We start from the raw sequence: 14,111 nt of genomic DNA, 5'->3' as shown, positions 1-14,111 counted from the left end.
ATATATCGTAATGATATTTAAGGTCTATTTTAAAATCAAATCAGAAAATGTTAATTGTTGTCTTGAACATAGTAGGAACAATGGAAATTGAACAATAAAATGTTGATATTATGAAAAAAAAAACTTTAAAAAATCAATAATACAGAGAAAATATTATTTTGATGATAAAAGAAACTGTATGTTATATCTGTAAAAGTTATAATTTATTTCATGAGTAAATTAAGAATTGTTTATTATTTATGAATGATTCCTTTGAAATATAGGGTTATTAGATTTATTAATTATAATATTAATGTATTGTGTTGATAATTAACATTTATTTTATCATTTTTATGTAAAATGCATATTTCGTAATTTTAAGTTTATAAATTTAAATATTTCAATATTGGATAATTAAGTCGAGACTGAATAAGGAATGGAAGGATACGCGAAGAACTTGGAGTAAGATCCATCCAAGAGGTGATTGAGGAAAGACAGCTGAAATGGTTCGGGCATGTTAGCAGAATGGGAGATGACCGTAAAGCCAGGTGGCTTCTAGAAGCAAAACTAGGAAGAAGGCGATCTCAAGGCAGGCCAAGGCTCATGTACGCTGACCTGATTGAGAAAATTGGCACAGCGAGAGGAAGCTCCATGCCGAAGATGAGAAGGCTCGCACAGGATTTTATCACGTATATGAAGTGAATTAAGTTTTTAAAGACTAAAAACTAATTAAAAATTATTTTTAAACATAAGGGACAGTAAAGTGATAAAAAAAACTCTCATTTGTTAAAACTAGCAAATACCAGGTACTGAAAAGATAGAATGTCAGTATCTTCTATAAATTTTGACCAGAAAAAAATAATTTATTTTCAATATATAGTGAAAGTATTTTGGCTAAATTATAAAAATTATTAACAATCAAATATAGTGATATTTTCAGTATACATTAACAGTGAAATGGTTAGTTCAAATTTAGTTAGTGATCATGATCCAATAAACTTTCATTCAAACTAAAGTATTTAGAGATAACTCAAGTGAAGTAGTGAAATGGAAAATTATAAAGACGACTCATGAAGAAATCATGTCAACAAATATAAAATGCAATTGGAATACCAACAATAAAGTATTTTATGACATAAAAAAAAATAATATTTTGTAATCTAATGTTTAATTTAAATTTATGTTTTATCATTCAAATTTTAAGTGTTTTTTAAATATTCAAGTTGTTTTTTTTTTTTATAAGAAATTGCATTTCTTATATAATAAAATAATTTTTCTCTATATATCAAATATTCCTTATAATACATCAGCAATAAAGCTAAACTTTTGAATGAAAAATGTTTACATGGCATAAATTGACAACTCCTGCCAGGATGATCATGTTTCTAATTAATCTAAGTCCCAACTCACTATGCCCAGTGACATTGTCAATGTAATAATTACAATAAATTTATTTATCCATACCATAATAAAGATAATGCAAATAGTTATATGTAAAAAAGGTGCTGTGCGATTCTAGAGTGTTAAAGGTTTAAGAATCAGAATAGCAGCAGACCTTTCACCCTGAAGATTAAAATTTAAATGGAAATAACTAATGTCTGTTACATATCCAACTGTCAATCTGTACTGGAAATGTGGGAGAAGCCAAAGTAAGAAGTGACAGTTCTTAAAAAAATTCGACCAATGAAAAACAAGAAAAAAGGACCACCTTCACAAATTGAACAGACGGACAACACACATATTCTGTGGTCTGTCAAGCAGAAAGACAAGACAGCCAGTTCTCCCCAGGTCCTTCGATAAGACATACTCGACTCCTCCCCAGTCTGAGGAGGCTCATCTGGCTGACTGGACATTATCCTGTGATCTGCCCTTGCACAGAATTGGTAGACCTCCCATAGATGTCCAATGTAAAATCATCATAATTTGTTTAAAATTATTTACTATTGTCATAAGTTGTATTTTCATTTATATGAGAGAGATAATTCACAAATATTAACATTTTTTTAGTTAATTAATGTGTTTATTTGTTAATAAATGGTCCACATAGTAAGTTATATTTTTGTCTCCTTATTCCAGTTCTGTTCCATGGTACAATACATTTATCAGGTAAATAAGGTAATATAATTTTAATTGCTATGCCTCCATATTGAGTATGGGAGCTGTTGTATTAATTAATATGCCTCCTCCAGAAAGAATGTCTGTATTAAAATAAATAATTTATAATTTATCTCTCTTCTTAGGGACTAATACTTCTAGATAAATGAGCCAAAATAAATTAGTTGATCAAGGTTTAATTTTTATTGCAGATTTATGATTAAACTGAATACTATTCAATAACTAATAGAGGGTGTATCAATATATATATATATATAGAGAGAGAGAGAGATACACCCTCTATTAGTTATTAAATAGTATTAAGTTTAGTCATTTATATATCTAATGTAGTATATATTAATACTCACAATATCTAATGATAACTTTCATTTTGGGAATTCATTTGGAATTTTTTATTATAAAAAGAAAAGAACAAAGTTTTATTAGATATTTGTAAGTATTTATTTTTTTATAAGACATTTGTAAAATGAAAAGACAAAAAGAACCAGTTTCCTTAAAGAGATTGTAAAAAGGGATCTAAAAATCCAAACAAATCATTATTCACACTATGACAGCAATAGTGGCATACCTCATAGAAGTAAGGAAATCTTTAAGCTATCCAAGCTTCTTCCAATTTTCATGTTTCATCACCTCCCTACCAAATTCTTCTCACCCAGACCAGCTTTGCCTGGAACTAGTTGTTTTGAGCTCCCTACCTCATTATCCATCCCTTGTTTTCACCCTTCTCCCATCCCTCTAGGTTCAGTCAGTGGTGAATCTCCTATTCAAACCATGACATCCTGACCTTACAAGATTCAAAGACTATAGGCAAACTAGCAAAAGGTAATACTTATATGTAATTAATAAAGAAACTTAAATAAAAAACTTAACAAAAAAGCATATAACAAAGTAATTATTAAATTGTTGCTGGTGAGTGGTTGAATAAAACCTTTATACCAACATTAAATACATCAGCTATTGGATTATTTTTATTATTATTTTTTTTTTTTCATGATTAGAGCTTATAAAACACAAAAACATGAATTATTTAATTTTTCACTATTTTAGGATACCATGTTCTGTATTGTTAATTGTCTTTAAAAAAAAAGGTTTCCTTAGTTTAACACATAATTTATTATTATATATTTTGTATTATACACTATCATGTTTTAATGAGTAACATTTCATCGCATCTCACAACTTTCTATAAAAAATCTTCATTATTCAATCAACATTATACTTTTATATAAAGTTTCAAGAAAATCTTTATATTAATTATTCATCAGTCTTTATGGTACACTGTTCCTTTTGTCAACTCTTCTAACAATAAAGATCAAGTGAAATATATATATATATATAAAATATAAGTAGAAGTAATCAATAGTGTTAATTGATTAATAAAATTATTTTTTATAGTGGAAGTCTGAAGATGGGATGTTACAGTCCCAGAAACTTACTCATTGAAAGGTAAAAATGTATAAAATAGTAATAAATTATATGGATTTAACAAATCATATTTAAAACTTTCATAAAGATTAGTTAGATATATATATTTTTTAACTTGTAGCGTATTCTTTTCTTTCATTTATTGCTTTAATAGAGTTCATAACATCCATTTCCTTTGTAAATTTCTTTTAAGTATTTTGTAATGCCTTTAAACCATTATAAATTGTGGGTTTTTACTAAACTATTTCTGAAAGATCTTTCACCTTATTTAGAGTTTTACAAGGATTTTTGTTTTGTAACCTATTTAATTACCTCAAGTATATGAGTTTGTAAATATTCACTGTGAGGAGCATTTATTTTTCTTTCTTTAATTCATTTTTTTTCATACTTCGTTGTCATTTCATTTACATTTCGTAATATAAAATTTCACTGTCAACAATTTTACACTTATATATCGAAGTTATTTCTTTTATACTATGTCCTTTCTCATATAATCTAATTAACATGAGCTTTTGTTCCCTCCTGCATATTCTGTAGTTACCTCTTTGATTATGGACACATCTATGCGATTCTACATTTCCTGTAACATAGGAACCATTGTTGCTGCTAGAGCTAATCACCCTGTGGTTATATTGCCGGCAAGTTGGTGGGTATTTACTTAACAGCTTGATTCACTGTCATTATTACTATTCATTGTAAAACAGAATTATTTATATATTTTTAGGAAAGAACTAAATAAACAGCTTACCTCATCTCCACTAATCCAAACATACTACTGAATCCATTTCAATAAGAAAGTAAACTAAGCAGCTAAAAAACTGATGCATCCAACATGTTTTGATGATTGTGTATTTAAAATTTGTTTCAACCATATTCTTGTTTTGGCATGGTTAGTAATGGCTTTCACATCAATAATCCCCTACACTGTTTAACAGTGTTTTTTTAAAAGGATTATCAGTCATTGTTCGAGGTATTTAGACTAGAAAATTAAACCCTGTGGGGACCTTAGGTCAAAATTAATTAATTAATACCAAGAATTATAATAATGATAATTATTCGGCTTATCAGACCCGAAAGTTCAATGCCAATACCACCAATTGCTTTCTTCATACATCTGTCCAGTGACACCCAACCAATCCCAAATCAGCTTGATCAGGCTTGCTACAATCCTCTTACCTATGTTTCAGTCTACCCCTCAGACATTTACCCATCGTTTAGTGTTAATTAACATTTTAGGGATCTGTTTATTAATAAACCCTACACCTTACAAGCCCATGTTATTTGCTGCAATGGTATAACATGAATTATAGTTACTGGGAGTAATTCCCTCAATTTAGCATTGTGTAGCCTCCTAAATTCTACGGTTAACCCATCCTTTTTCAGTCCGAATATTTTACGTAGTACTGTATTCTCAAAAACCCTAAGGCATTGTTCTATCCTTTGTGTAAATGGCAACATTTCGCATTCGCAAACAGTAGGATGAATAATAATTTTGTAAATTCTTACCTTTAAGTTTCTGGACAGAAGGCAGAAGCTAAGCAATTTCAAAATTGAAGAATAACATGCATTTTCTGTCTTTTCTAGTACTACTGTAGTAGACCCTAATTACTTAAACCTCTCTACTTGTTCAAATATATTTCCTTCTATATCCATATCAACAAAATTTAATCAATGACCAATTATCAACAAAATTTAATCAATGACCAATTATCAACAAAATCCACACAAAACAAAATAGCTTGTTCATTAAACTTGAACATTAAATTCTGTGTCGAATAAGTGACCAACATCATAAAATCGGTCAAGAAATATGGTTGAAATTGATGGTGGAAGACAACAAAGTTTACCAATTCTCACAAGAAATTCAATATAGTGACTATCAAACATCTGTACCATGGTTCTAAACTGAAAATCTAATGTACACTATTTCTAGAGCATCAAATTTTCTGTTATTAGCAAGTAATTAACATTTCAAATTTAAATACTAAGCAATCTCTGGATTAACTTATTTACTCGCTCACAGGCAGTGAGACATTTTTTTCTCTTATTCATCTATTCAAATTATAACCAACTTCCTGTTGAGAAATAAAGTTAAAAATTGGTACACTTACAGCTTTTACCCCGCAACCAACAGAAAAATTTCATAAGTAAAGTTTTTAATGTTTAAACAATTAAAATGAATTTATTATTGAAGCCCTATTGTGACTACACAGTACCAATCAAGCAAGGGATTGCACCTGCAGTCACAGATTTTGCGTTTTTTGCAATTTAGGTCTTATCAATTTTTGCCATACCTCCAATGCATGACAGGTATGTAAATATCAAACTAACATATATGTCACATTTCAACCCTCATATCAACCATAATTTTGAAATGAATTAATTATATCAGATTTAAAGTAGAATTTAATATTATTTTATTCTTGAACTAGAAAGTTATTACTAGGTAGCATTATTTTGGAGAAACAAATAAAATAATGAAAAAAGTTCGAAAATTAGCCCTAGACCTAAACACTCCAACTATTACCATCTAATTTACAATCATATAGGAGATATGACAACATGTTATAGGACCAAAGTTATATATTTTTGACATTGATAGGCTTACCAAGTATTAAAACCATCCATGTTGTCCATTTGTCCATTAAGTGTCAAAAATGGTGAAAAAAAAGAAGCCAGATTTGTTCTAGACATAAAAATCTAGATCTATCTAAGGTACCAGATCTATAAATATGGAACAGCATTTAACCCAAGGATGATACAAGCTGTCAATGTACTTATTGTGAAACCATGTAATTTTTTTGTTTTGATATTAGATACAAATTTTCAGCTCACAACAATAGAAGTTTCACACAAAAGCGTAATTTTTAACAGCATTGAACATGTTGAATTTCATGTCTAGAAAATACAATTTGTTGACAGCATTGACTTTCTGTTACCATTCAAAGAAAACTGCTGTAAAATCGCATTGAATGCTTGACGAAGCTTATGATGAGTAACCTCTTGGAAATTATTTTCACATGCAGCTTACTCACCAGACTTGGTTCCATCCGATTATTACTTATTTGCATCGATGGGACATGCATTTGCTGAGCAGCACTTCAAATCTTATGAAAATGGCTCGATGACTGGTTTGCCTAAAAACAGGAACATTTTTTTTGGCACGACATATACAAATTGTCAGAGAAATTGGAAAAAAGTATAGCTAGCGATGGGCAATACTTTGAATAAAGTAATGTTTGCCATTTTCATACAATAAAAATGATTAATTTCAATACGAAAATTTCAGTTTTATGTTTATATATTTGGTATAACCAATGGAGGTATGACAAAAATTGATAGGATCAACATTGTAAATCACACAAAATCGGTAACTGCAGGTGTGATCCCTTTGCCTGATTGGTATTAAGGTTAAGTCACAATAAGTCTTCAAAAATATATTCTATAAATTTTAAAGTTGGATACACTATTTTCATTGTTATGGGAGTTATACATTAAAAATTTTAATTTTTAGAAATTTCTTATTATTCCAGTCTAAAAGCTATAAGTTAGCAAATTTTCAAGTTAATAAATCTAATAGAAGTAGTATATTATCTATGTAAGTTTTATTTTGTGAAACCCTTTCTATATTTTCTCACTATACATCTATTTTAATTTTATCTATGTTTCAGGGCTCTTCTCCCATCTTCAGGATTATAAATATGAAACTTCACCATTCCATAACACATGCACTGCATATCCTTTTCTTTATAAAACGTATAATAGTTATTCATTCATACCTCAATAATTTATATCCTCCTAATCTATATAAAATATTTTGTCATGACTTAGTTTAGTTATACTGTACACTACTATTTTTTTCTTCATTTTAACCACCATACTGGACTGATATCCCTAACTTAATCCATTCCATCCTCTCCCCTACTACTATTGTTATGATATTGTCACCTAATGAATCTTTCCTTTTCAATTTTTACTTTATGTTTTTTGTTTTTTTTAGGACTATCCTAAATTGGATGCTATTATAGCTGGAATTTGTTTATTACATGTGCATAATTTATGTTCATGTTCTTTGTGTCAGTGTTATAATTAACTGTATTTTTGATGTATTTGGTTATGTTAATAGTTTATTTTAACTTTCTATTTTTTCTTTTTCCAAAATCCTAGAATTTTTAAAACAAAATTTTTGTTTTTTGTAATGCTATGGTATGCTATACACATATTTTTTTAATATATTCCTCATCAGAACTACTCAAAAGTACTATATGTAAATCAGGGGCCAACGGATGGGATCAAACATGGTCACTAACCCGAGTGGAACAAAAGTATAATCTCATTAAAAAATTATCAGTTGTCATCTTTGTTTCAATCTGACAGCCCTGAAAAAACCCTGCAAAGTGGGGTGAAATGTTGGTTAACAATAAATAGTTTTCTTCTACTATTTTGATACTTTTATTGACTCCCACTCGGACTATCTTCCTATAATCTAATTAAAAAATGTTAAGGAGAATTAAAATATAAGCCAATTGTTAATGTCATGTAGGTTAATTAAAATGTAAATATTTTAATTAGGCAGTAAATAGATTTCATAACATTATTTACTATGTATTTTTGTGAGAAGTATGTTTTGTTTTAAATGAAGGATATTTATACTTGTGGTGTAGTGTTTATAGTGAAATACCAGCCAATGGCATTATTTTCCACAACAATACTACAAGTTGGGGCCTAAGTTCAGTGGTCTACATACAGTCGCCCAGTCGACTATACCAATAGTCGCCCAATAGCTTTGTACAGAGAAGTCACCACACCTTGCTGTGTGATTTATTGGAGCGCCGCTTCAATTTGTGGATCCACCAACGTGGATTATGAGAACATCGTCTCCGACCTTTTGGAACGGACTTCAGGACCCTTGACCCATTGGAGTTCATCAGTTCGTAAAAATTATAATCAGCAATTTGTAAATTTTGTTTCTTTTTTTATTTTAATTTGTGTATTTTTTTATTGTATTAACAAATAAATGTTTCCATCCAAGCCAGCATTGTTTTTGTTCTTTATTTAAGCTTTCCTACATAGAGACAGAGTTGATTTGAGGTGGCTTAACATCAATATTGATCAAAAAATACATAGATGACTTGTTAATGATTTTATTCCTGGATGTTAAACCGTTTTACTATTTCATCATCTTTATTTTGGTTTATAATCAGTAACATTCTATTGGCAGGCCACTGGTTTGCCTATAGTATTAGTTCTAATGAGAAATACATAAAATAAATAAAAACATTAATATACCGTATATTGATAGAAAATGGATATCCAAAAATGCTGATAATCAAATTATGGTACAGTGATAACAATAAAGGAACAAATAATAAAAAGAAATACTGAAAACAAGGGCACAAAGGCAACAGTGCTGGCATATCATAGCATTACAAAAAACAACAATTTTGATTTTGAAAATTCTAGGAATTTGGAAAATGAAAAAATAACAAAAAAATAGAAAGTTAAAATAAACTATTTACATAACATAATACATAACAAATAAAGTTAATTATAACACTGACACAAAGAACATGAACACAAATTATGCAGATATAATAAATAAATTGCAACTATAATATCATCCAATTTAGGATAGTCCTAAAAAAGACAATATGTATATAGTTTCATATGTATAATCCTGAAAATGGGGGGGTCTGAAATGTAAATAAAAAAAAAATAGGTGTATAGCGAGAAAATATAGGAAGGGTTTCACAAATTAAAACTTGAATAGAAAATAATGATTAACCTTCCCACTGAAAAACATTGCATAGCTTATCATTAGTACAGATAAGTAGGAGGGGGAGAAAATTTGAATGACTGCCTATAATTGAGTGAATGAGTTACTTAAGGGCTCTACAGTATTTAGATTCCAAATGAAAAATGATCTTTAAGATGGGACTATGTCTCTTAAGAACAAAAACTATGATGAACAAGAATGGTTGCATATTGTCTAGATATCAAGCAGTGAAACAAAATATAATGAACATAAATTACGGTCTAATTCTAAGAATAAGATTTGTACAAAAACTTTACATTTCATAAGAAGATTGATATTTAAGGAGGTTAAGAAATTACTGATGCTTGAAGGAAGTCAGGAAAGAGGTATTATGGATAGAAATAAGCAAATAATTTCAAATGGAGTGGGAACAGACTGGAAAGGAAGCAATTCAAAGGAAGTATTTCAATTTTATTGGTTATAATGGCTATAAACATTGATTGGTAAAATTCTGATGTTTAAAAAGTGGATAGAGAAATGCTAGGTAAGGAGTTTAGTGATACAGTAAGGTGTATTATTTATTTCTATCATAATCCCTATTAAGATTAGATCAGGAGAGATCCATGGAAATATTGGCATCAGAAAAAAGAATAGCCACTTTAACTCGGTATAATAGCTAGAACTCTGCATGCCCTTGGGAACACCAAAGATAAGTAGTAACTCATAAGACTAACACTAACACTAAAGTAACTCATAATTTCCCTTCAAACTCATTAGCGAGTTCTACATATATCAGGAAACCATAATCAAGCTGGAAGAAAATAATAAAGGAAACGGATTTAAACTGACAGATTTTTAAAGGTAAGGATTGGGAGAATCTATGGAATTGTTAAAGGATAATAAAGGATTTTCTGGATACATGATGACTCCAAGAGAGGTGATGATCTAAGATGATTTCAAAGTTCTTAACAATGGAGTGTAATAGAATTGTTGTTAAGGAAAAATAAAAGATAATAAGGAAAGGAGTGTAAGAGGGGTTTGGAATGGATGAGGGTTGCTTTAGTTTTTTTCTGAAATTCGTTTCTCTCGGCTCAGGGTAAAATTTATTGGCATTATACAGTTTATGAGATGGCTCAATCATGAGTGGATCGCAATGAGATCAGAAAGATGGAAGGAAAGATAAATTTGTATATCGTCAGCATAAAGATGGTATTGGGAGTGATGTATAGAATTGAGTAAATCATTAATGTAAATGGAAAAAAGGGATGGTGATAGCGAGGAGAGCTGAGAAACACCATTGAAAAGAGAGAACTGAATGAATTGTGCCTTAGTTCCATGTATGGAAGACTGGGATTTATCTACATTGGATGATGTGTAAATGGGTTTTAAGAAATAGGATAAGTCAAGAAATGTATTAATATTTCACTTTATTAATAAATCAAGATTTAGTCAAGAAATTTTGTTGATGGTAAAGATGGGGGAGGAATATTATTTGAGACCTGGATTAAGATCATGTTATGAAAGAAAAGGTACTGGATATTGGGGTATAGATAATTAATTTTGAACTGAATCTAATATAACAAGGTTTAATCATTAGTAGTACTGGGTATGATGGGTGGGTTGATAAGGTAGAATGAATCAATTAAGGGAGTAGAGGAGGTCAAAAAGGTAGGATTTATCAGGAGTGTACTGTTAGTAAATTAGTATTAAAATCCTCTACAATGATTAATTGAGGAATGAATTAAGAGAGTTGAGGAGGTCAAAACGGTAGGATTTATCAGGAGTGTTCTGTAAGTAAATTGTATTAAAATTCCCTAAAATGATCATATTATTGAAGAGAATGACATAGGTGAAAAGGGAATATTAGAAGGAGGACTCAAATTGAACATAGGGTTGGTGGTAAACTAAGAAAAGTAAGGATGGGCATTTGTTTAAGGATGAAATTTATAATTTTGGGAACTCATTCAATGCAGAATAAAATTTTTTTAATTCTTGAAATAGAAGAGTTAGGAAGTATCATTTTGCAGTTATAATCAATAATATTATGATGTAGTATGAAAGTTTTGTGCTTTTTTTGTAATGCAATAATGTAAGAAAATGTCAAGGGACCTTGGACCACTAGTATATTTCCATTTGATGTCAAATAAAGGAATTAAAATGATCTGCTTTCCAACATTTATTTCCACAAAAAGTTTGTATTATAATAGTCTAATAACAATGATTGTTTCATCAATTTACCTGCAGTTTATCATTAGTGAAAGTAGTTAACTCCTTTCAAATTATTCTAAAATTTGTTTTATGTTGTGATTCAATATGGCTACATTGTCATATGGAAATTTTCTAAAAAAATTAAAAAGAATAACTTTAGTTCTTGAACATGTAGAAGAATAGAAAAAGTTGCAAAAACCTGTTCAATTTCATGTTAAAAAAGAGGTTGAAATTGAAATGAATGAGCAGTAATTCGGCTTGAAAAAAGCATTTTGTTTGGGAAAAGTTGAATATGATTTGGAAAAGATATAAAAATAAATATTTTATATGTTTATATACTCACGCAATTATGAAGATGTGTTGAATAATTATTATCCGTTATGCTGTATGACTTTGAATGCTGATATTCATTGGTTTGATGGTAATTTTGATGAGGTGGTCTGTAACTTTTTGGTTTTGGTGGAGGCACGGGCTTGTAAGAAGTCATAGCTGGTTTGGCTGGAGGAGCTGGCTTGTTTGAGTTGTATTCAAGAGCTCCTGCATGCCTACATGAAAACAACACAACTATAAATTATCATTTCATAATAATGCATAAGATGTATTAATATAATGAGGTTTATCATAAATATATTTATGAAGTTTTTATTACTGGGATGTGTCACAAAAATTTACCAAAAGCTGATGTGTTCACTTATTTCTTTGAGAAAACATTCTCCAATACAGAATGAAGTCTGAATTTAGTTAATGATGACATTGACGAGTATTTAAATCTACTGGATATTTTCTCGACACCTGGAAGAAAGCCAAACTCATACTAATTCACAAGCCTGGTAAGAAAGCTAAACAAATCAGCAGCTATAGACTTATCACTTATGTCATTAGTGAGTAAAAGGACACTGAAAATTAGTGACCAAATGACTGAGGTTAGGCCCATCGGACATATTATTGAAGAGATGGAAACGAGAGAAGCTGAAGAAGAAACATCTTTAAAGCTATTAAGGTCTAATGCCAAACGGGCTAGGAAAGGTTCTCAGGGCGATATTTCCGCAGTATCTGAAGAGGCTGGATGTAATTCTGAACTCCAGAAAGCAAAATTAATCCAGGAGAATCTGATAATTTATATTAAAAAAACTGATAGGAACGTTAGCGCTAAGGTTCAGAACTACATCAATGGTAAGTTTCAGTAGCTACTTGATGTAATTGAAACCATGCAAGAGAAAACAAAGGAATGTTAGGAAAAATTTGAAAATGTCTCTACCCTTGTCCAATAGGCTGCAAAAGAGACACTCGCTTCTCCGAATGTCCATTCAATGATTACCCAGAGTATTGTTGAGCAATCTGTGCCAAAACTCATGAAAGGATTCTCAACATCTAACCAGCAACTTGTAGCTGTAGAACAACAGAGGGAAATAAAAGAAGCAGCGACTGAAGGCCCCAGTGATATTTTATCTGATGCTATGCCTTTCACTAAGGTCAAAAGGAAAATAAATAAAAAAAAAGGTAAAAAATTAGCTTCAGCTGAAAGAATAAAACCAATAAGCAAGGAAGCTCAATCCGAGCATGTTATGCTGAACGATTCCACGGCATACACAAAACCTAGGACTATGGCAGAGATTCTCATTGTTTAACTGAATTCTAAGACAAACCGATGGCAACATATGGTCATTGTGCTTACCAATTCATCTAGAATAGTCTAGAGATTAGAGTTAAAGAGTCTAGAGATTAGAGTGGATGTAGGAAATCCCAGAGATTTAGAAATAGTGTATGAATTGCTGGTTAGCTACACAACTTGGAGGACAAATGTTCGATAATGTGATGATAAAAGTTGATGATGAATGTGGTAATGTATAACCAGTCAAACCTCAAATTTTATTTTTTATATTTATTCTTGAATTGATTTGATTTTGTACATATATTAGAACTTGTATTTTGTACATGAGTCATTGTGTTTAAATATAACTATATCTTTATCTTATTTTATTGTAAGTTCATCAATGATACCTTTAAGATATTATTCCTTTATTGACTCACATCCTTTACAATTGTTGTAGATCCTTTATCAACAAATCCATTAATAACTTCTCTTATCTTCCTTTCTAGTAACTACGGGAATATGCTACATGGGAGAAGTCTTTTTTTTTTTATTACCACTACCTAATCATTTCTGACATATAGAGAGGAGGAGGGTTGTCTAGAGGTAACCAACCTATTCTAACCAGAGTGGAGGAGTCAAGTTTGCATTTGATGGGGCCACCCAGTAACATATTATGCTGCTGCAGTCATGAGGTTGCAGAGGTGAAAGCCTTAGATCCCTCTAGCCTTAGCTACAAACAGCTAAAAGTCCAAAGTAACTTGACTCTAGGCTCAACATACTGATAATGTTACGATTTTGGTGAACATGATAGCCTCTTTTGACTCCTTGAACATTAAAATACTTCCTAAAAAACCTACTCCAAGCAAACCTAATGACCCTCACAAGTTTTGCATATAATGTGATATTTCATGTTGGCTTAAAAGAATTTTAATAAATTAAGTGTATACATATATATATATATGCTCTTTTTGTGTAAATAGTATATTTTGATGTATAAAGGGTTTTTAATATGTTTTATTTTATGTATCATTTTAA

At 30.1% G+C, this 14,111-nt stretch overlaps 1 protein-coding gene across 1 annotated transcript in view; it reads right to left on the bottom strand.

Moving 5' to 3' along the window:
• pyd (polychaetoid) overlaps positions 1-14,111 on the bottom strand; it is a gene marked incomplete in the record, with an annotated part of 191,643 nt that overhangs the window by 8,849 nt on the left and 168,683 nt on the right. Inside the window, 1 exon segment of the mRNA XM_067047106.1 lies at positions 11,826-12,027. Coding sequence (XP_066903207.1) covers positions 11,826-12,027 — 202 coding nt within the window.

Source organism: Halyomorpha halys, unplaced genomic scaffold (genome assembly GCF_000696795.3).
Source record: "Halyomorpha halys isolate HHAL.00 unplaced genomic scaffold, Hhal_1.1 Scaffold697.1, whole genome shotgun sequence".
Lineage (NCBI taxonomy): Eukaryota > Metazoa > Arthropoda > Insecta > Hemiptera > Pentatomidae > Halyomorpha > Halyomorpha halys.
Note: the sequence above shows the minus strand (reverse complement) of the source record. Positions and strands in the feature narration are given on the sequence as shown.